The 23,181-nt window shown below is 39.9% G+C and overlaps 1 protein-coding gene across 3 annotated transcripts in view; it reads left to right on the top strand.

Moving 5' to 3' along the window:
* Positions 1–922: 922 nt before the first annotated feature.
* The window catches only part of RELN (reelin), a 529,785-nt gene continuing 507,526 nt past the window's right edge, over positions 923–23,181 (top strand). For 2 of the 3 annotated variants that reach the window (XM_057550217.1, XM_057550216.1), the window contains exon 1: positions 923–1,442. In XM_057550217.1, coding sequence (XP_057406200.1) covers positions 1,217–1,442 — 226 coding nt within the window. In that variant the 5' untranslated portion in view covers positions 923–1,216. The remainder of the gene's footprint in view (positions 1,443–23,181) is intronic. The other variant, XM_007177312.2, reaches the window with a different exon arrangement.

Raw genomic sequence — 23,181 nt, 5'->3', positions numbered from 1 at the left:
CCTCCCCCCATTTCAGGGACATTGGTCGTAGCTGACATTTAAAGGAAATAAACACCGATTTAAAAAATTACAACCATCTCTGCCTGAAGAACCCAGCAGCAATGAATAATAGAACAGTCCAGCGAAGAGCGCCTGTCGGGGCTCAGCTCCGCCAGCCCTTCCCGCCACACAATTCCCCACACCCGAGCAGCACAAATCACCATTTCCAGGCACCACTGGAGGCTGCCAATTCTACTTTCGCTTAATCTCATTTTAAATCCGACTACAGATGAGGCTCGGTCGCTGCGGCGAGGAGCCGGGCGGGGGCCAGCGGGAGAGACTCGAGGCCTGGGTGGGAAAGAAGCGCAGGGGCCCCTCGCGTTTCGGGGCCGCGGGCGGATCCCCGGAACAAGTGCGGGCCGCCGGGGGCTCCGAGGCGGGCGAGCCCCGAGGGGCGCGGGGCGCAGCCGGCGCAGACAAAGAAGCCGGCGCCCGCTCCCGTCCCCACCGCCCCTCTACTTCCCCCTCGCCTCCTCTCAGGAAAAAGGAGGGAAATCTGAGGGGCAAAAGAGCCTGTCCTCTCCTTTTGCTCCTCCGGACAGCTGGGCGGGAGGGTTTCTCTGTCTCTCTCTCTCTGAGGCGTTTAAGTCCCTCCCTGCAGATTCGCGTACCTCGTGGCCCCGAGCCCCCCTCCCCCAACCCGACCGACTCGCATCCCTCATCTGCCCTTCAGTGTGAGAACTGGGCTCAGGCGCCGGGCCTCGCGGAGGCGTGCGCCCTGCGCCGCGCGAGGTGCGGCGAGCGAGCCCGAGTGGGCGGGGGCCGGGCGGGCGCGCGCGGCGCGGCGCGCAGGGGCGGGGGAGCGGCCGGGACACGTGTGGCGGCGGCGGGGGCGATTCCGCGCCCCGGGCTTTAAGAAGGTGCGGAGTGGGCCGGGTGTTTTCCCAGGCCTGGCGGAGGGGCGTCGCGCACAGGCGGCGGCGGAGGCTGGGCGGCGCACCGCGGCAGCGGCCGACGCGCTCTCGGCGTCCGCAGCCTGGCCCCGCGCTCCCGCGGCCCAGAGAAACTTTGGGAGCTGCAGTCTCCCGCGGAACTTCTCGGCGGGGCTCCGCGCCCGAGCTCTCTCTGCTCCCTCTTCCACCTTCTCGCCGTCTCTCCACGCGGCTCCTTCGTCCCGGCGCCTCCAAAACTGAATGAGAGAGCGGCGCTCGGGGCGCGCGGCGGCGGCAGCGGCGGTATGGAGCGCAGTGGCTGGGCGCCGCGGACTTTGCTCCTGGCGCTGGTGCTGGGGACGACGCTGAGGGCGCGCGCCGCGGTGGGCTATTACCCCCGCTTTTCGCCCTTCTTTTTCCTGTGCACCCACCACGGGGAGCTGGAAGGGGATGGGGAGCAGGGCGAGGTGCTCATTTCCCTGCACATTGCGGGCCACCCCACCTACTACGTACCGGGACAAGAATACCATGGTAGGTACCACAGCATCTCCGCGCTCGCCGCCCAGCGCAGCTTTGTGTCCCTTTCCTTCTTCCAAGGGGCCGTTTAACCAAGAACCGTGACAACCCTTACCTCAGCATTACCTCTGAGGAGGGAGAGAAAACAAAGTTAGCGGGGGATAGAGTCGCGAGTTGGGATTTATTCCCCCCTCGCCCCCCCTCCCCCACTCCACACACTCCCCTCGCGCGTCTCCCCGTGAAGAGCCGGTTCTGGTGAGAAACGCCAGAGAATTCTTGAGGTCTTTCTTCCTCCCTCGTGGTTCTGGCACCTGACACGTGAATGAAAACGCGCATCTTGTTTCCTTAACCCGAGTGCTTGGATTCCAGACCTTTGTCCTGCTCCCGGTTCCCCCTGAAGGGCATCCGGGGGGTGCTGGGCTTTACGGACCGGCTGATGACAGCTTGACGCGCCCCGGTCAGCGGCCGCCCCGCGCCGTCGCCCGCCGGCCCGCCGCAAAGTTCTCGCTGCTCCCCAGCCAGGGGTCCCTCTCGTTTCCTTCAGTGTCAGACGACCCTCCTGACAGAGAGCGGCTGCTTCCAGCGCTCTGTTCTTTTAAAATGTCAGCAAAGGGTGCTTTTTTCTGAGTCCTCTCTTACTTGTAACCTGCTACTTGTTTTTAGAATGATCTCTGTGATGTTTCTTAACAACTGTGTCTTTAATCTGCACAGCTTTAATTTCCAGGTAGGGGCTGGAAGTTCCATATAATTTAAAGGTACCTTTTAAAAAAGGATCATTCTGGAGTCCTTCATCATAATGAAACATGATCGAAAAAGGACAGTTTAGCTGCAAGCAAGAGACTTTTCTGTAGTGCGTGCGTTTTTGATATTTGAAGCGAGTAAATCGTGTATGTGGGATAATAAGATATTGTCTATTTTCTATTATTTCCGCTGGAACTCCTGAATATTTCACTTCTATGGAGCTTTTAATTGGTGACAGGCACTGTTTAATTAGAATTTCAAGGCAAAAATACTGATACCCAACTATTGTCTAGTGATTTCCTGTTATAGTTTCCATCTCTTATAGGCTAACAGTTATTGGTATAGCAGGAGATAATCCACGGAGCAGCTGGCATTTCAGATAAACATGGATATAAAAATGATAAGAATCCTTAAATTTTCTATTTAGAAAGCCCTTCATATCTGCTTTAAAATGTTTAGCCTAAATAAATGCTTTCTAGAGACTGAAAGTAGTGCTTTTACAACTTTCTTGTGGCATGGTGTCAGCCTTGTCTGTAGAGCAGGAGTCTAATTCGGTTGGAATTTTAGACTTTGGAATATTAAATTTCTGTAACTGGTCCCTTCTTTTAAAATGCTTATTGTATTCTCTTTCCAAGAACAGTCTGGTGTTTCTCTGAGTTCATGAGAATCTTTTAAGGAGAAGGACCAGCCAATATGATGGCAACCCAGACCTCACCCAAAGACTGATTGATTGAGCTTGTCACTTAGTGTGACCTGTAGTAAAGGTGCTTGCCCGTTATTAGCTCTAAGTGAGAGTGGTAGGTAAGTGAGTCAAGGCTGGGCTAAAAGGTGTGATTGTCAGGTTGTGATGGAAGACCTGTGATAACACGTAGCCTTATTTTTTTTTTTCCTGTTTTCCATATCCTTTGTAAGGTGTCAGCATAGAAAACTTAAAAATACCAAAATATGACATAGCCTTTGCTTTTGCTATAAAGCTAGCAAATATAAGTCAGCCTAAGACTGACCATAATCACATCCTAAGTCAGAAAAGGAAAGAATGATAGAGAGTAAGCATACACTGTAATACTTCAAGTTGCATATTGTGTGGGAAAGTCTCAATTTCTACCTCTTCTATCACCAGAAAAGGTAGAGAAATTTTATTATGTAAGTTTAGGAAGATCGAATTATTATTATAAACTTTGAGAATGGTTATTGTTAAGATTTTAAATTCCTGTTACCTGTTTTGTCAAATATTTAGATTTTGAAACTGGCTGTAGCTATAGGCCTTCATAAGAGTTTTTCCTTGTAAAATTTTCTACGGGTAGAAGAAATGTTTAAAAATGAAATGGTGCTTACATGTGTCTCCTTTTCTTTTAGACTTTTGGAAATTAATGTTACAAATTAATTATGTAACATCTATTTAAGAATTGAGCTTTTGATAGGAAAACTTAACCTAATATACTTTGGGAGTTAGCTCATTTTATAGGAGACCGAAGTAGGAGGTTATTCAGCCAAAATTTTTTAAAACTAAGAAATATGTAAAATATTAGCTTGAGACTTTATTTGTAATCTTCCGAATCTCTAAAATGTAACACTTATGTCAGGAAAACTCAGTCTTATCTGTGATTTACATTGAAGTCAGCATTTGAGGGAATGGTTTCTGGGAGCAGCTGATGGCTGTTAACTTTTTTACCTAAAGGAATGCATTGAGATGTGCAGTGGTACCTAACACAGAACATGACTGTAGACCAGGCTGTGTCAACTGCCCTCTGAGACTTGTGTTGTGAGACAGAATATGAAATGGAGAGGCAAATGTCAGAGTTCAATATCATGGGTCTCTGTATGTGTCATATTTATTTAAAGATTTTTGTTGAAAATCTTTTGGAAAAAAAGCAACAAAAATATAATAACAAAAGAATTTGAAATTTGTGTATCTACAGCATTGTCAGATATTTCCAGTGTTAAGTAGTATATCCATCTGTTTGCAGTTTTGGCAACTCTGTAAACAGTGCATGGTTACTTTTGCTAGTTCTCGTCACTTGTTCACTTGGTACCTCTGTTGTCGTCTTCCTATAGCTTTTAAAATCTGTTGTCTATGACTTTCTTGAGATGACATCGTTGGTCACAATGAACTATGGTGTCTTTGCATGATGAGTACAATGCAGTTTAGAAGCTCAGCAATAAGAGGTGATACATATGTATATGTATATATATATCATGTTGAATTAGCAAAGTCTCAGGGTCAGAACATTTTTTTCCTAGAATTTCCCTTTTTTGCACAAATCCCAAAATATGGTCAATTTCCACAACATGGTTTCCAAGCCCTGTTTTTTTCTGTGGGGGGGCCAGAAAGTTGCAAATGATGGGAAAATAGGAAATGGAAACCCAGATGGTCCAGTCAGGTAGCCATTTCTCTTTCCCAGCCACACCTGGCTGTTCACTGCTCCTTCTCCTAAGGGCCGGGGCAGTATTGTGAAACATGCAAAGGTCGAGTTGATGTCTGCACCTTTCCTTTCCCCTGATAATCCCTCTTCCTCTCCCCCACTCAGGCTTTTGTTTAAAACTCCTCCCACAACCAATTTGTAGTGACTGTGACTTGTCAATGTTATATTCTCCCACAATCTTAATTACAACTATGGAAAGATGTTTTTCCCTTTTTGTTCAAAAGAATTTTGGCATCACTGAGCAGGCAGATAATATATTTTGAGATAGAAAGACTTTTAGATAACTCTGAAATCCTGTAATGAGGACCTGCCTGCTCACAAGATGGGCTTTATTCAGTCACCATCAAAAAGGAGAGGTCAGACATAAGAGAAAACTTAATCTATGAAAGCCAAGCATAAGTAAATGAGTCTGTGGAAAGTGCTTGAGCTTTGGTGAGACAATTTATCTGAATTTCTAAAAAGACGAGAATCCTCATTATTAAGGTGGCATAAGGTGGGGGAAACGTTCCATTACAGTGAAAAATACGCTCTAAAATATTGATTGAGAAAAAAAAATTGTCTTAAGCAGAACTGAATTGTTAATAAAGCATGGTGCTTTAAAAAGGAGATTTGATTGTATTTTGTAAATCCAGCATCACTATTGGTAGTTCTTTTGTGCTACATTTTCATTCTATTATTTAATCCTATTGTGGGGTGGGTGGGAAAATCAATTTCAACTGCTAAAACAGAATGTTTACCTAAAAGAGATATAATCAGGATTAAGTATTTATGGTATTTTGTTGTAAGAATTGCCAGTATTCCTATTATACATACATGTGTTCTGGAATCAACTGGTTGCTAATTAAAAATCACCGTTCAAAGGCAGTTGCAATATAATGACTTTTCAAGTATAAGACATAATTTTTGGTAATATACTCAGATTAAATTCCTTTCAAAGGAATGATTTTTTAAAAAATTTGAATTAAAGTTATCTGCTATTGCTAAGGTAACTGGCTTGTTGATCGGGTGAGTGGATATTTGTTTTTTATATGTCTCTGATTCTGGAATCAGCATATTTAAACTCAGAATCATTTGTCGAATGTAATTTATAAGTGAACTGCAGCTGTGTCCTGCTTGCATATGACTTTGAAAATTGAACATTTAAAGCATTTTTCTCTACTTGTCTTATATTTCATCTCACTCTCTACAATTTATTTCAAACATATTTTACTGATGTGGTTCAGATCATTTCTTAAGTCATATAAATATTGCTTTAATATATATTCCCTGTGTGAGTTTCAATTCCAGTCACACACTAAAAAAATCAGGTCTTTAGAATCATAATTGGAAACATCTAATTTAGGCAGGTATTCTTACTTCAGTCACAGCACTACATTACTAGAAATTATTTAATTAGAATGTTTTCCTCCAATTTTTATGAATCTTTATTTTAAACTATTATTTTTAATTTCATTAAAAATGTTAAAGAGTAAACTAAGAAAGTTGTATCATTGTAATCATACAAGTATATTTTTTACAGAACCATCTTATTCTAATAAATTTGTCTTTTCATCTTTAAAAGTGAGTGATAGATATTTTCACAAGATTTTAAAGTCAATACTATTGACTTTCAAATTTTTTCATAAATTAGTTTCATTCAAAAGACAATATCTAAAACCAATCTTTGATTTATTTTTTTCCCTCTCTGGAATTGGTCAACTCTATAGATGATCTGGGAACCTTACATTATCAGTTATTTAGGATATGTTACATATTAAGCCATAATTGTTCCTCCAATGACTTCAAATGACACTTTGACAGTTGTTTATTATGTCTTTAATCTTCACAAATAGTTGTTGATACATATATGTTTGAAATATATTTCAGATAACCTTTACATTAGACAAGCATAAATAAATTGAGGTACTGGTGCTTTTTGAACATTGGCATTTAAAAAAAAATCTTGTATATATTCTCACACAAAAATATAAAGTTCTTCCTTTTTTTTTTAAGTTCTTTCTTTTTTTAAAAGTTCTTTATGCCGTATAGAAATAGAAAAAAATGGATAGCCCTACACTCAGTGCATTTGGTTAGAATGGACAGGTTCACGTAGGGCTTTAAACTATGTCTGGGTAATGGCATAACACACATATGAAAAGGAAAATTCATTTATCTAAATATTTTGGCTTCAAGAATAATTTGGGTGATTAATCCACGTCACCCCTACCCCACTGATTTTAGAGTTATTTATTTATTTATTTATTTTTTTTTTTAAACATTTTCTCCTCCTTCTCTTTTTTTTTTTTTTTTTAATAGTATGGGACTTTTTTTTTTTTTTAATTATTTATTTATTTATTTATTTATTTTTGGCTGTGTTGGGTCTTCGTTTCTGTGCGTGGGCTTTCTCAAGTTGTGGCATGTGGGGGCCACTCTTCATCGCGGTGCGCGGGCCTCTCACTGTCGCGGCCTCTCTTGTTGAGGAGCACAAGCTCCAGACGCGCGGGCTCAGTAGTTGTGGCTCACGGGCCTAGTTGCTCCGTGGCATGTGGGATCTTCCCAGACCAGGGCTCGAACCCGTGTCCCCTGCATTGGCAGGCAGATTCTCAACCACTGCGCCACCAGGGAAGCCCGAGTTATTTATATTGAGTAAAATAACCAAACTGTATAATTTCAATCTTATCAACCTTAAACAAATAAGTATTAAAAACACATTTTCAGAACTTGGAATTGAATTTTCAAATATGAAGATTTCATAATGACTGTTCAAACACAAGAATGGTGTGTTTAAAAAAATATTCTTGGCTCTCAGGAAATTCCACATGAGGTAATCTCACTTAGGTGTCAGTTGTGTAGCTTAGAGAGTAATTTTCGCCACGGTCACCTGCCATGCCCATCTCATTGAAGGCAGAGCTTCTGAAGGGTTGAATGCTGTGCCTACAGGTTAACCAATTATTTTAGAGAAACACATGTGTGCTTCTCTAAAACTACACACATTTTTTCCTTCTTTATTCCATTTCCTGTAGGAGCTAAGTGTAGCAACTGGATTTGGGGGTGTGCGGAAGAGTCACTACACATGTACAGATGTTGATTTGAGGCTTAAGGCAGCTCTAATCCTTCAAAAAAACAAAGCTAAGGTAATTAGATAGCTTTTGAATGCCACAAAGAGATAGTTATAGGAACTCTGAGGTTCTGAAGTAAACACTGAAAACCCAGGTTATCTTTTAATGCTAATTTAGCTTTCCTTAGAAACATAAAACTTTGTTTGGAAACCAAAATAAATTAAATTTTATTGATTAAAGGATTCTTTGAAACTATAGGAGAACTCAGGAGTGTTTCGAGTAGCCCTGGTTATTGATGTACGCCGGTGTCCACATACCAAGTTACATGAAGGAGTGATAATAGTTTACCATTAAGTGCTACCCTCACCTCAGAATCGTCTCTCTCTGCCTTTCCTGCTCTGCCCCTCTCTCCTTACACCTGTATCTGACCTGCTTTCTCCCATGGCCCCTCTCTTCCTCCTAAATTTTCTCATTTTCCTTCTTCTTTTGCTCCTTTCCTCCATGTCACAGGACCTTGTCTTCCCTCTCCTCTTCCTTCCTCTTTTCTGCTTCACAACTTGATTCCTTTGCTCCTTCAATTCTTTCTCTTTTTCTTTTTCTTTCTTCTCTTCAGATTTCCTATCACTAGCTCTACCCCTTTTTTTCCCTCTAACTATAACATGAAAAATATTGGTGTATATATATATGTATATATTATATAATTAGTATATATTGTACTCATTGGATGTTTACAGTAATAAAAGTGGGTGAGTAGGCCTTTGTATTTCGCTCAAAAAATTAATGTTATCTTTCTGTGACATGCACGTGCCCTTTTTAAAAATCATGGGTTAGTTATTCCTGGTGGGAAAGTAGGCTCTTCTTCCTATACTGTAAAATCTCTTAGAAGAACTTTCAAGCCAGTAGCTGTTTAATTCTGAGTTAGCTACTGTCAGCTATGGGGTCAAACTGCCGAATCAGAAGTCTGTGCATGGAAGCACATATATACACCATGAGGAAGAATTGTAGAATTTAGAAAAATGCACACTGAATTAGCTTGAATCCAAAAGGCAGCTCAATTTTGAGATGTCTTCAATGCTTGAGTGCATAGAGACTCTTCCAGTAAATGGATGCGGGCTGTCTCTGTCATCACCACAGTCACCTCAAGTTATCTCCTTTACTTGATGGTCTCTTTGCCAAGACTCGTAACAGTTGCATAGCTATGAAATAGTGATGACACCTTTTTAGGTAGCTGGCATTTAACAGACAGGTCGAAAAGGGGGTGGGGGGACTTGGTATGAACACTAGATTGGGAGTCAAGAAGGGAGGTGTGTTGCTCTGGGGTAGGTTCCACAGTCTTTCTTCAATGACACCTATTTTACTGTTTTGTACCTGTGAATGCTAATGTCTATTCCAGCTCAAAAATTCAAAGATTCCTTGGCTGAGAGCTCAGACTTATACTAAAAAGAAAGTCTAGGGAGGCACAGTGATGTAGTGGGAAGAATTCGAGCTTTGGCAGCAGAGAGACCCATGCTTATATCCTTTCTCTGCCACTTATTAGTTGTGTGCTTTCAGCAAGTTACGTACCCTCTCCTAGCCTCAGTTTCCTCATTTCTAATGTAGAAATAATAGTATCCGTATTTGGGGGTTGCAATTATTAAATAAGGTAATGCATATATTAGATAGTAGTTATTATCATCTGGTACAGTCACCCAGCATTAGATAAGGATTTTTGAAGCATTGGATATACAGATAGGAGCTCTTTACCCATGCCTGTTCATTTTGTGCCTTGCCAACATGTGGCCCATTTCAAGGGAAATTCCAAACTGAGTATATTAAGGAGGGTCACAAAAGTAAAAAAAAAAAGTCACCTTGTCACCAAATATGTATGATCAGAAAGTGTTTCCCAGCCAAAATAGATATGACTTGCCTAGAATTAAACAGTTGATTAGTGTAGTTCTAGTCTAACCAAAATTTTATTAACTTAGCCAGTTCCCAAGTCAGACCTTCCTGTTCCTAAATTGAGTATGTTTCCTTAGTTGATGGCCATGATAACAACCAAACTTTGTGTATTTAGGTGGTAGTCTAGGAAAGATGCCAAGATAAGTAAATAACATCGGTTTAATATATTTTGTTAAATCCTACAATATATGTGTCTACAACCCCATGTAAAATAATTTTAAAATACAAAACTGTTTCAACAAAACTAGAAATGAGAGAAACTGATTTTGATAGTGAACCCAGAGTTCACCCCTCAGGGGCTGACTGAGGAAACTTAAATCCACACATGGTTAGGTGGTGAAGTAGAAGGCTAGTTCATTTACAATAAAACATATCCTTGTCAGGATAAAGGCGTTGGCTGACCAGTGTATTCTGTCCACGGTATCAAAGTTTATATGGGTGGGCAAATGACTCTTAGTAGGCTGTTTGGCAGCATGGAGTTAGATGATCTCAGTGGCAGATTCCACACCTAGGAAAGCTTCTCCATCTAATCCAAGTCAGCTGGGCTGGTTGGCATTTTCCCTAGATTGTACTGGAGGAACACTGTCCTCTTTCTGGATTCTATAATGCCTCATTATGTGGCATACGTTGCTCGTTGTCTACCCAGTGATTACTAAAATGCCCTTTCTTACTAACTGATTTTGAGAACAACTATGTGTCTAGTTAAAAATGCTTACCTCCAAGGCTCCCCTGCCATGTAATTTAGTGAGATGCAGTGGAAGTCTACCGGGTAGGGTCTTTAGAAAGATTATTTTTAAAATTAATAAAGATGATTTTTAAAAGGACTCAGCAAATACTTTTTGCTCTGCCCTTACCCATTTCTTCTAGGCAGGGTGTGGTACAACCATCTTGTGACCTTGAGGATAACGGTCCCATGTTAAGGATGGTGGACCAGGAGTTCTGAAGGAGCCTGAGTCTTTATTTATACCTTTGAGCGGCTGTATCAGCCCTGGAATACCTCTTCTGGACTTCTCATATCATAAGAAAAATCAGTTGGGTTCTTGTTATTTGCAGCTGAGTGCAATCCTAATCATTTCTTCTGAACACACAAATGACTCAGTTTACATTCTCTTTTAGGTCAGTCACAATTCTTGTATCAAGCTCTGAACTGCTCTGGTTCTCCCATAGAATTGCTTTTGGTCACCTTGATGGAACTCGAATATTTTCTAAGACAGTTTTGATAATATATTTTCAGAATATCCTTCAAGATGTGCTACTTATGCAGGTGGCAAAAATAGTGCATTTTACATTAACTTTTTAGTAATGTTTTGAGAAGGTAACCTGTGCCTGACCTCCAATTTCTGGAGTTTCTTATAACTGACAATTTATGCTAGTGAGTTTGTTGATGAACTTTGTTTCCTGTCAGTCCTATCTCTCTAAAATGCAGTATCACCATATGTAAATCCTGTTGACACTTAAAATACTTAGATGTGTGACATGGTTGTGAATGGGAGCTCTGCCCCAACCTTAACCTTGTTTGTTATGTCTGGCTCAGCCTCTAGGACCAAATCCAATAATGTCATTTCTTTTGCTTGCTGCATATCGACAGAGGAAACAGGCATCTCAGCCTTACCTTCAGGAACATGTAATCTTTTTGTTTAGGTCACCTTTGTTATGAATGTTGAAATATCCTATGATCATGGTTCCAGATCTTTTCTTACTTCCTTTTCTCATGTAAACACTTCCTGCATCCTCATCCTGCAAAAAAATGTTATAGGTCCAGTGATGGTGATGGAGGAATATAAGAAAATTAGTTGGTTTTAGGCATTTTTAGAAAAGTGGGTTCACATTCCCATTCCAAGCACTGATACTATCAACAATTTTTTTAGAAAGGTAACTCAAGAACTTAGGAATAAATTAATAACAACAACATTAACAATAGCAAACTCTAGAGTAGCACTTATTATGTGTCAGGTACTGATCTATATGCTTTACATATATTGATTCATGTAATTCTCACAACAACCTCATGAGGTAGGTAGTATTATCCTCCTTTTGTTTGTGGATGTAGAAACTAAGTCACAGAAAGGTATTTTGCCCGAGATCATAAAGCTGTCATGCAAGAGTGCTCCAGAATCCATATTGCTCCAGAATCCATACTTTTAACTGGTATGCATTTCTTTTTAGAAATGACAATTATTTCAAGAAAGGAATAGTAATAAGAAATAACAAAAGACATTTGAAGAAAGAGAACATAAGGAAAAGTAAAAGCTAATTTCGTTATTTAAAATAAAGATTGCAAAATCAAACCAGAAGGATGATATCCATGCCAAACTAGGCCAGAATTTTACAGTCCTAAATATTTCTTGACTAGATATCACCTTCCAGATGAAGCACAAAGCAAAGATATCATTTAGTATACTGTTGACCTAAAAGAGTTAACATGCTTTCAGAGTATCACCACAAATACAAATATAAGAAAGTGATTTGCAAATTTTGCTCAAATTTATTTTTAACATTTTGATGAATGTAATTTTAATGAAGATTTTCAAGTAAAGAGGAAATTTATTCTTTGACTCACTAATAGAACTTAAGAAGGACATGAATACAAGGGGAGAAGTATAATTTAAGCAGAGAGACATTTTAAAAGATTTTCATTGATGTTCATCTATTTGTAATGTATTTCTTTCTTTAGGAAATTCCTGTGAGTGTTATCTGTCAGCAGGTAGAGCCTGTGAAATTGAGTGATGGGGTACACGGTGAAACTCCTGGTGACAAGCCAGATCATCCTGCAGTGTCTGACCTCGCTCATCAGAGGTCTGTTCTCACAGTGATAGTGACACCAGTGGGATAATGTTTGTTTTGTACTCGCCTTTGTAGGGTTATTTTTCATATGTGGATCAGACTTATAAAAATCACTTTCTCTTGAGCTTATTTGAATGAGAAGAAAAGGGCTAAGCATCCTCTCCTGCCCTTGTTCCCAAATTAATTCACCTCCTGCCAAGGAGGGCAAAGGTCAGCCATAGGTTTTCTTGCAACCAGGTGAGGTGGCAACGTGAATTACGTTAGTAATACCAATGTTTCTTGATTTGTCACCGTTATAGTTTATCCCAGAGTTTGACATCAGATCTGAACTGAGAGCCACTGACCCCTGGTGGAAATAAAACAGAGGGTGGAGGACAGATTCAGGGTAGGAGCTTCCTGTATGGAACCCACGGAGGTTCTCAGCGGGCCTGAAGGAGGCCCATGCTTTCACTAGGAGAGAAAAATTTGCTTCATTGGACATTAACAAAAGGACAGTAGCCTTAAAAAGCTATCATCAAAAAGTGTAGAGAAGGTCCACATAGAGATCATTTCTTTCCTCAGGCGGGACACACCGGATCATCTCTCCCTTTAGTATTCGCCCGTGAGCTGTGCCTAGCTGTAGCTCTAATGGCAAATCTGTGAGCCTCCAGGGTGGTGTAGGAAGCCAAGAGGCTGCTTACGGGGTGATCTGACTTGATGCAGGTATTAAACTATTGAGACTATTTCTCTCAAATATGAGTGGTTTATTTCAGCCTTTTAACAGAAACTGTGAGGCACACACTTCAATTCCAAATAAATTGTGAAATATTTTAAACATATAGAAAAGTACAATAAATTAAAATTCAAAATTGGTATCACTAATGAGTACCCAAGGGATACCTATCTGTATTCATTGAAGTAAAATGCAGATGCTCTGGAGATCAAGCGCTTCACAGTTGTTAGAATAATACTCATTGATTTGACCCGCATTGCTGAATGATTTTTGCATGGCTTAGAAGAGATTGTCCTGTCCCATCTATGCCAGTGGTTCCCATGTGTTTCTACAACATAATGAAAAACACGGAGTCTCTGTAAGCATAAAAGAGTAGGATATCTTGAGTGAGGTACATGCTTGATTAGTCATCCTGTAGAAAAAACTGGTAAAAAAAAAAAGTCTATTACTTTGATTAAAGACAAATAAGTATTTCCAGTGAATGAAAAGAATGTTTCTCCTTAGAAAGATTTGTCAGTAAAAGAAAGATTTACAACCAGAATTGAGGATGGTTACTGGAATATTACCAAATAAAACAATTTCTTAAGCTTTTATTTTGCTTACGATAGCCTCTAAACCTTTATTTTTACTTACGTTGAGAAATGGACCCACTTGAAGATTTATGCGTTTTATTGTGAGCTACCACAGAGCTGTACAGTTTGGAGAGTGGCAGGTGTGCCAGGGTACCCTGGCTGCCAGCCACAGAAACCGGTTCTGGCTAACTTGGGCTAAAGGAATTCATTAATAGGAGGTGGGTTAACTTGCAGAATGGAAGGAAAATCCAAACACTAGATTTAGAAATGATGATAGTGTATCAAGGAGCAGGGAGTGGTCAACTGCTAAAGGAATCGTGGTGGTAAGAACCATGATTTTCTGACTTTTTAAAACTTTCTGGCTTTTTTTCTGATTTTCAGCTTTTCTGGCCCCAAAGTTTGGATGAATCCTCTCCAACTCCTTTCCTTTCTTGTGTCACTGAATTCTAATTCCTGGGACCACAAGTCTCATTGGCCGACCTGGGTGTGGCCATCCCATGAGATGGATGTTGAGGTCAGAGGAGTATCTCTCTCTGAAGGAAAATGGAGGTGTTGTTACCCCAAAGAAGGGAGAGTGGGTGTAAGGCAGACAGAAACAACAGATGAGTGCCACAATATTCACGGTATACATTTAAGGAAAAAAAGGTGTGAAATGACCTCTGGGATACCAAGGTATTGACAACACAGGCCATGTGGAGAAGCAGTGCTCTCTGGGGCACTATAGCACCCTTCATCAGATGTGAAGATTTTAGTGATGTTTTGGGGAGTGAGGGGCAGAGGGCAGAATTATCTTTTTGTTATGCATATCAATCCAACCTAACAGTGACTTATCATGCTTTTGTGTTTTTGTGAAAGTGTCTGATTCTCTTCTCAAAGCTGCACAGATTGCCTATCCTTGTACAAGACACCCATATTCACTGCGATGTGTATACTTTTCTCTTTACCTCAAACACCGAGGGATCTTAACACTCAGTGTGACCTGCAAGGGAATATCAAAGGTAAATTAGTGAGTACATGTCTCTGCATTCATGCATCACTGTAGACAAACCATCCCGATATTCACTAGGAAGATGTCAAAATGCTTCTCTCAGTCCTCCTTTGCTCTTTCTTCTTCTCCTCCTTGACTCTGTGGTGTCGGGGCACCCAGGGCTCTGTCCTTTCTCCTTTTCTCTTCTTCATCTGCCCTGTCTCCCTAGGGATGCCATCCATTCTGATGCCTTAAGTGCCAGTCTACATGTTGGTGACTCTCTTACAACTCCCTGAACTCCTCTGTCTTACTCTCCACTCAGCATCTCCACTTGGATGTCTATTGGCATCTCAAACTTAATATACCCACAAATGAGCTTCTTGTTTCCCTCACCCTGCCACCCCCATAGTAGCTCCTACTCGAGTCTCCTCAACTCCATTATTGCCAACTGAGTCCTTACCGTTGTTCAGTCCCCAGACCTTCTTTCCCTAGCATCCCACATCCGATCCATCCCTAAGTCCAGCTGGCTTTACGTTAAAACACACCCAGAATCTGCCATTGCCACCACCCTCTCTCACGTGGATTACAGCAGGCTCCTGATCACTTCTCCTGCTTCAATGCTTGTCACCTTCATTCTAGTCCTAACACAGCAGCTGGAGCGATTCGGTTAAAACCAACCCTCTGCTCCATACCTAGGACAACCATCCAATCCACCAAGTTGCCTGGAGCAGCTCTGCTCCGCCTCTGTTTTCCCAAAAATATTGCCTGAATTTGAACAATAAAATCTTCTGTAATTCTATCCATACTTTACGTTGCTCCCCTTCTCCTTAAGAAGAAGAGAAAGTACTTGGTGTGGCCTTTAAGGCCCTGAGCACCTGCCTCCTCTGTTACTTTTCTGACCTCATATCTTACTACTTTCCTCTTACTCTTCCACTGAAATCATCAAAAGAGGGCCTCTTTTTTGTTCTTCAGACACATGTGGGGCTCAGTCCCATCTCAGAACCTTTGCACTTTCTGTTCCCCTTTTTAGCATGCTGTTCCCCAGATAGCCCCATGCTCCCTCCCTTCCTGATTCAGGTGTGTCTTCAGATGTCCCCTTTTCAATGAGTTCTTCCCTGTCCACACTCTTAAAGCTTTGTCCTCTCTTCTCCCCAGTATTCCGTATCCCCATGGACTGCTTTGTTTTCCTTCATAGGTGTTATCATCATCTATATATTTTACTCTTTACCTTGTTTGCTTTCTGTGACCATCAGCATAATGCCTTTAAGTTCCACAAGGCAGGGATTTTTGTCTGTTTTGTTTGCTGCTCTATTTCCAGTGCCTAGGATAGTGCGTGGCACATAGCAGGCACTTTAAACATTGTGATTCAATGAATCAATGAGCAAAAAGAGCACTTGAGAATCCTGCCTAATCTCAGTTATGTTTAAAATTGTTATGTGAAAGTGATATTCCAAAATAATTAAAGCAATCGAGAAGATAATTTATAAAGATATATTTGTGAGTACAATTTGGCCTTTTGAATCCATGATAACAATGTTTAAAAAAATCTAAAAACCATGTTTCTACTTTCCCACCCTCCAAACTTACAAAATTCTCATGACTTTTGTGAGACTATGCAACTTTATTTATAGTAGTCTGTTGGATTGGCTTTGCTTTAACTATATGTTAGCATATCCAGAAAAGTTCTCATAGCAATTAGTGACTAGAATTATTAATAGAAACTATAATAGACTTGAAGCTCCTATTCCCAGAAGCTCCTCTGTGCTGTACCATAAATAAATTTGAAGCAATTTTGATGAATGGGTATATAGTTTGCATTTAAATTTTCATCTGAATGGGAATAAATAATGGGAAGAACAGAGACCGAAATAGCTTGGCTCCGTACTCAACAGATATGTACCAACGTTAGAGAAAACACACAGAAAAGGAAACAAAAGATTTCTCTTAAAAGATTTCATCTTTTAAGAGAAATCTATTTGGGCAGTGATGAATATATGAAGGGAACAGCAGCTGAGAATTCTGGCTCTTCATGACATTTTATTTACTGATACCTTGTAAGTTGACAGCATCAGAGGTTCCATACTTACGGATTTCAACAAGAACGTTTCCAGGAGTTGTGAGAACTGCTCCTCTTATAGATAAGATTGAAAACTCTTTTCCCCACTCTATTTCTAACATACATGGATACTTAAATTTATAAGCCTTTGAAATCAGAGGAGACTTAGCTCTTAGGGATTTGTGGTGGTGGACAGCACACAAGCTGGGTTGGTTTCTGGACTTTGCATTTTCAAGCTACGTGGCCTTGAGCAAGTGACCTCACCTCTCTGTCTCGGTTTTCCCTTCTGAAAAATAGCAGTGATGATAGTACCTGGCTCATGGGTTTGTTATGAAACTTCAATGAGACAGTGCTTATAAAGAGCAACACAGTGCCTGGCACAGAAAATAATGTTAGGTATTATTATTGTCGCACACTTGCTGATATTTTTTTCCTGTGAGTAAATAGATCTATATTTACAAAAAAAGGATTTATAATCTTTTTTTTCTTAACATTATGTGCTCATTTTTAAAAAAAATTAATTGATTAATTAATTTATGGCTGTGTTGGGTCTTCGTTTCTGTGCGAGGGCTTTCTCTAGTTGTGGCAAGCGGGGGCCACCCTTCGTTGCGGTGCACGGGCCTCTCACTATCGCGGCCTCTCTTGTTGCGGAGCACAGGCTCCAGACACGCAGGCTCAGTAATTGTGGCTCACGGGCCCAGTTGCTCTGCGGCATGTGGGATCTTCCCAGACCAGGGCTTGAACCCATGTCCCCTGCATTGGCAGGCAGATTCTCAACCACTGCGCCACCAGGGAAGCCCAATATGCTCATTTTATTGATATTTTTCAAAAAAATACAATTTTAAGAGCTGCATAATACTCTATTGAATGGCTATAGCATAATTTATAAATTTATAAATGTTTGACATTTTTGTCATTTACATTTTGTTTTCAGTGTTATAAACACTATGGTGAATATCTTTATACATCTTTCCAAATTTGGCAAAATTCTTTCCCTCAGGTTGTCATGAATTTTTATATGCAGATTATGTTAGTAAATTTATGAAAACAGGTGTATTTTTGTTTCTTTTGTTCTCTCATACTACTTTTGTGCTTGGGGAGTCTTTTCCTACTCAAACATGAGATAAAAATTTACATAAATATTTTCCCTATCTTATTTTAAATTGTAGATTATCATAACTCCATGCATTGTTAGTGCATTGATCTCATTTGTTTATGTTTCTTTTCTTGTGGAGCAAGTGGCTCCCCTAGAACCACAAAGGCACTCTCTGTTGATACAGTAACCTTCTGCCATTACCTGCTTTGTCTTAGCCACTATTCAAAATGCTCTTGAAAAAGCTGTCCCATGTACCATATGGATTGAATTATTGCTACTGACTGCGGTGGTTGAGTGCAAATGCCAGATGCCTTTACTTAAGCCTTCAGGGGACATTTGCTTTTTTCAGCAGGGTTTAGTTCACTCTCCTGCATAGAATTCTTTTTGGGATTCTGATATTCTCAGTTGTGAGCCACCACTGGATCAGAGAAATTGCTGACATCATGAATTTACTCTTTTGCTGATGGTACCTTTTTTGAGTGCCACTAATAAAGCACTTCTATCTAATCTTGTATCACATATATATTATCTTATGCCTACATACATTAACAGTGTGTGAAGCAGCTACCTTTTTTAAAATAAATTTATTTATTTATTTATTTATTTTTGGCTGTGTTGGGTCTTTGTTTCTGTGCGAGGGCTTTCTCCAGTTGCGGCAAGCGGGGGCCACTCTTCATCGCGGTGCGCGGGCCTCTCACTGTCGCGGCCTCTCTTGTTGCGGAGCACAGGCTCCAGACGCGCAGGCTCAGTAGTTGTGGCTCACGGGCCTAGTTGCTCCGCGGCATGTGGGATCCTCCCAGACCAGGGCTTGAACATCTTCAACATCTTCCTTGCATCGGCAGGAAGATTCTCAACCACTGCGCCACCAGGGAAGCCCGCAGCTACCTTTTTTATCCAAGAAAATGTTAATAAACCAGAAAGTGAACACATATGAAATGCAAAGTGTGTAGGTTTCTTGTTCTTTCTAATTTAGCTCTCAAGCTACTCCTGTTACTCTCAAACTTCATTTTACCCTTTTTCTGTAAGCCTCTGTCTGACAGTGATGCTGCATCTCATCATGGCCTTTTCTTTTCCTAAATCTAGTGGTGTCAAGCATCAGGAGTCCTCAACGGCTGACTGCCCCCTCTATTCTAAACAGAAGTCAGGTGTCTGATGCCAGCAGTTGTGACATGGGATCTGCCCATAGCTCACCTGCATTACAATCCTGTCAGTGCGTTTCGGTGGGATAGTACTGTACCTCTGCCCTGTAATTCTAGGGATTGCTCAGTGGGAAAATTTAGAAAGTTTAGTGTGTGAGCCAGTGAAATCCTCTTTGAAATGGTCCTCAGGACTGAGCCCTTCCCGTGTGAGAGAGGAAACTAACCTCTAAATTGAATCTCTTACTTGTAAGCAATCATGTGTTTTGTCTGGGTATGTACATCCAGACACAAATGGGATCAAATTATACCTAGCAGTCAGCTTTTTTTCACTCAGCTTTTGTTTTCAGTATTATGCAATAAATGCAGAGCTTCATCTTTGTTTGGTGGCTATATAGTGTTGTATGGATGTACACAAATACAAAGTTGACTCTTCTACAACATGGGTTTGAACTGCATGGGTCCAGTTATGTGTGGAGTTTTTTCAGTAAATACATGCGCAGTACCACGTGTTCTGAGTCTGGTTGAATCTGCGGATACAGAACCAATGGATATAGCAGACCAACTATAAAGTTATACGTGGATTTTCGACTGAGTGGAGAGTCTGTGCCCCTAACCCCTTATGGTTCAAGGGTCAGCTGTACTTAATTCCCCTTTTTTTTTTTTTTGCATTTCTAAAAAATTCTTGTTTGTACCAGGCTTTAGAAAAGTCAAAATACAGTTGGCACTAGAATTGTGATTTTATGCCACTTTGATAAATTAAGGGGGAAAAAAGAACGATAAGTACTGATAAGATTATGGATTTCAATATGGTCATCAAGGTCAAACTCTAGGAAACTTACTAAGTTGTTAGTACCTAGAAATTCTATGAACACACATATTTTCTAAGAAACACATATCATTCTTCAGGTAGAGGTTCCCTCATTTCATTCCCATATTATAGAGCTTCTTTTCTTCACTTGTATAAACATTTAGGTTAGATGAAATGATGACAGAAATCAGTAGCAAGTAACAAACAGTGGGTAGCACTACATATATTGCATATAAAATGTTAGGAGATAACATGAGCAAAATTATGTCCTAAAACATGTAGAAATTTAATGTAAAACCCCGTTGGAAAATCCCATGGCTCTGTTGATCACACAAGAATCAACGCCCTACTATATATAAAATAGATAACCAATAAGGACCTATTGTATAGCACAGGGAACTCTACTCAATACTCTGTAAGGGCCTATATGGGAAAAGAATCTAAAAAAGTATGGATATATGTATATGTATAACTGATTCTCTTTGCTGTACACCTGAAACTAACACAACATTGTAAATCAGCTCTATTCCAATAAAAATTATATAATTAATTAACTAACTAAAAAAAGAATGCCCTTTGATGAGTGCACTGTGTGACTGAGGACAAACGGGAGATAGGACTGACCTCCTTTCACCTAAAATCATGCAAACCTGTCCTGTTTAACTTAGCATAGAGACTTATTTTTCATATTTTTATTCATGACTACTGTCCAAACACAAATAATCTGCATTCTGCTTTGTCCATATATCCTCAGTCCAGTGCCCACTCATCGCAAATCTAAGACTTTGCCTGCTCTAGTTCCCCAGGCAACAGCCTGAGAATTTACCAAAAAAAAAAAAAGAAAGAAAAAAGAATTTCTCTCAAAATCTTTTCTTTTTACAACTTTATTATCCAAATTCTCCACTGTAAAATGGCAGACCTAGATTCTTTTTTTTTAATTACTTTTTAAATTATGGTAAAATACACATAACATTTAACATTTTTAACAGTTTTAAGTGTACAGTTTAGTGGCTTTAAGTACGTTCACATGGTTGTGCAACCATCACTACCATCCAGCTCCAGAATATTTTTTCATTCTTCAAAACTGAAACTCTGTACCATTAAACAGTAATCCCCCATTCCACCCCACACTGTCCCCAGTCTCTGGCAACTGCTGTTCTACTTTCTGTCTCTAGGAATGTGACTACTCTCGGTACCTCATATAAATGGAATCATATGGTATTTGTCTTTTTGTGCCTGGCTTATTTCACTTAGCATGTCTTTAAGTTTCATCTGTTTTCTAGCATATGTCGGGATTTCCTTCCTTTTTTTTTTTCATTTCTTTAGCTTTTTAATGACAAATAATATAGAACAGAGAAGTTAGCATAGGTGTACAACTCACTGAAATTCATAAAATGAACAGTGTATCTCACATCTAGATCAAGAAACAAAACATTGCCAGGAACACAGAAGTTCCTCTCATGTTTCTTTTCCAGGTACAACTCCCTCAAAGGTAGCCACTGTCCCTGATTTCTTTTTTTTTTTTTTTTTTATTCAAACAGAAAGTCACAAAAATTATAATCATCCTCATCAGTTCACTGAGTCCCATGTAATTAATTTTTTTTTTCATCTTGATCTTTTGTTAGCACTTTTATGAATTCATCACTTTTCCATTAGGGTTCTGAAAATGCTTATTCATTCAGTTCAGCAGTATAGTCAGTTACCAGAAATTTATACTTGTCAGAGTCTTTTCCATGAATTCCTTGAAGATGAAACCCTTTTATAGGAACATTTTTGCAAAAGCATCAGAGTACACCCAGAACTGTCTGTAAATGACAAAAGACTTAAAAATGACCATGGTTAAAGATTGGATGAAAGTTCATAATCATGCAATTGACAAGGAAATTTAGTTATTTCTGAGATATACATTTTACAGTAATAATTAGAATTATGACTTATAACATTATACCAGAACATATAAGATTTTTAGAAATTTCATGTAATGTCTGAAACATTTATATTAACATATTTCCATACAAATAACCCAAAGAAAGTTTAGTATTAGTTGTTTTCTTTGTTTTTTTATACTACAGGTTCTTATTAGTCATCAATTTTATACACATCAGTGTATACTTGTCAATCCCAATCGCCCAATTCAGCACACCACCATCCCCACCCCACTGTGGTTTTGCCCCCTTGGTGTCCATACGTTTGTTCTCTACATCTGTGTCTCAACTTCTGCCCTGCAAACTGGTTCATCTGTACCATTTTTCTAGGTTCCACATACATGCATTAATATATGATATTTGTTTTTCTCTTTCTGACTTCACTCTGTATGACAGTCTCTAGATCCATCCACATCTCAACAAATGACTCAATTTCATTCCTTTTTATGGCTGAGTAATATTCCATTGTATATATGTACCACTTCTTCTTTATACATTTGTCTGTCGATGGGCATTTAGGTTGCTTCCATGTCCTGGCTATTGTAAATAGTGCTGCAGTGAACATTGGGGTGCATGTGTCTTTTTGAATTATGGTTTTCTGGAGGTATATGCCCAGTAGTGGGATTGCTGGGTCATATGGTAATTCTATTTTTAGTTTTTTAAGGAACCTCCATACTGTTCTCCATAGTGGCTGTATCAATTTACATTCCCACCAACAGTACAAGCAGGTTACCTTTTCTCCACACCCTCTCCAGCATTTGTTCTTTGTAGATTTTTCTGATGATGCCCATTCTAACTGGTGTGAGGTGATACCTCATTGTAGTTTTGATTTGCATTCCTCTAATAATTAGTGATGTTGAGCAGCTTTTCATGTGCTTCTTGGCCACCTGTATATCTTCTTTGGAGAAATGTCTATTTAGGTTTTCTGCCCATTTTTAGATTGGGTTGTTTGTTTCTTTAATATTGAGCTGCATGAGCTGTTTATATATTTTGGAGATTGATCCTTTGTCCGTTGATTCGTTTGCAAATATTTTCTTCCATTCTGAGGGTTGTCTTTTCGTCTTGTTTATGGTTTCCTTTGCTGTGCAAAAGCTTTGAAGTTTCATTAGGTCCCATTTGTTTATTTTTGTTTTTATTTCCATTACTCTAGGAGGTGGATCAAAAAAGATCTTGCTGTGATTTATGTCAAAGAGTGTTCTTCCTATGTTTTCCTCTAAGAGTTTTATAGTGTCCGGTCTTACATTTAGGTCTCGAATCCATTTTGAGTTTATTTTTGTGTATGGTGTTAGGGAGTGTTCTAATTTCATTCTTTTACATGTAGCTGTCCAGTTTTCCCAGCACCGCTTATTGAAGAGACTGTCTTTTCTCCATTGTATATCTTTGCCTCCTTTGTCATAGATTAGTTGACCATAGGTGCGTGGGTTTATCTCTGGGCTTTCTATCTTGTTCCATTGATCTGTGTTTCTGTTTTTGTGCCAGTACCATCTTGTCTTGATTACTGTAGCTTTGTAGTATAGTATGAAGTCAGGGAGTCTGATTCCTCCAGCTCCGTTTT

This window comes from Balaenoptera acutorostrata, chromosome 7 (assembly GCF_949987535.1).
Source record: "Balaenoptera acutorostrata chromosome 7, mBalAcu1.1, whole genome shotgun sequence".
In the NCBI taxonomy this organism is placed as follows: Eukaryota; Metazoa; Chordata; class Mammalia; order Artiodactyla; family Balaenopteridae; genus Balaenoptera; species Balaenoptera acutorostrata.
This window is presented reverse-complemented; position numbering and strand designations above follow the sequence as displayed.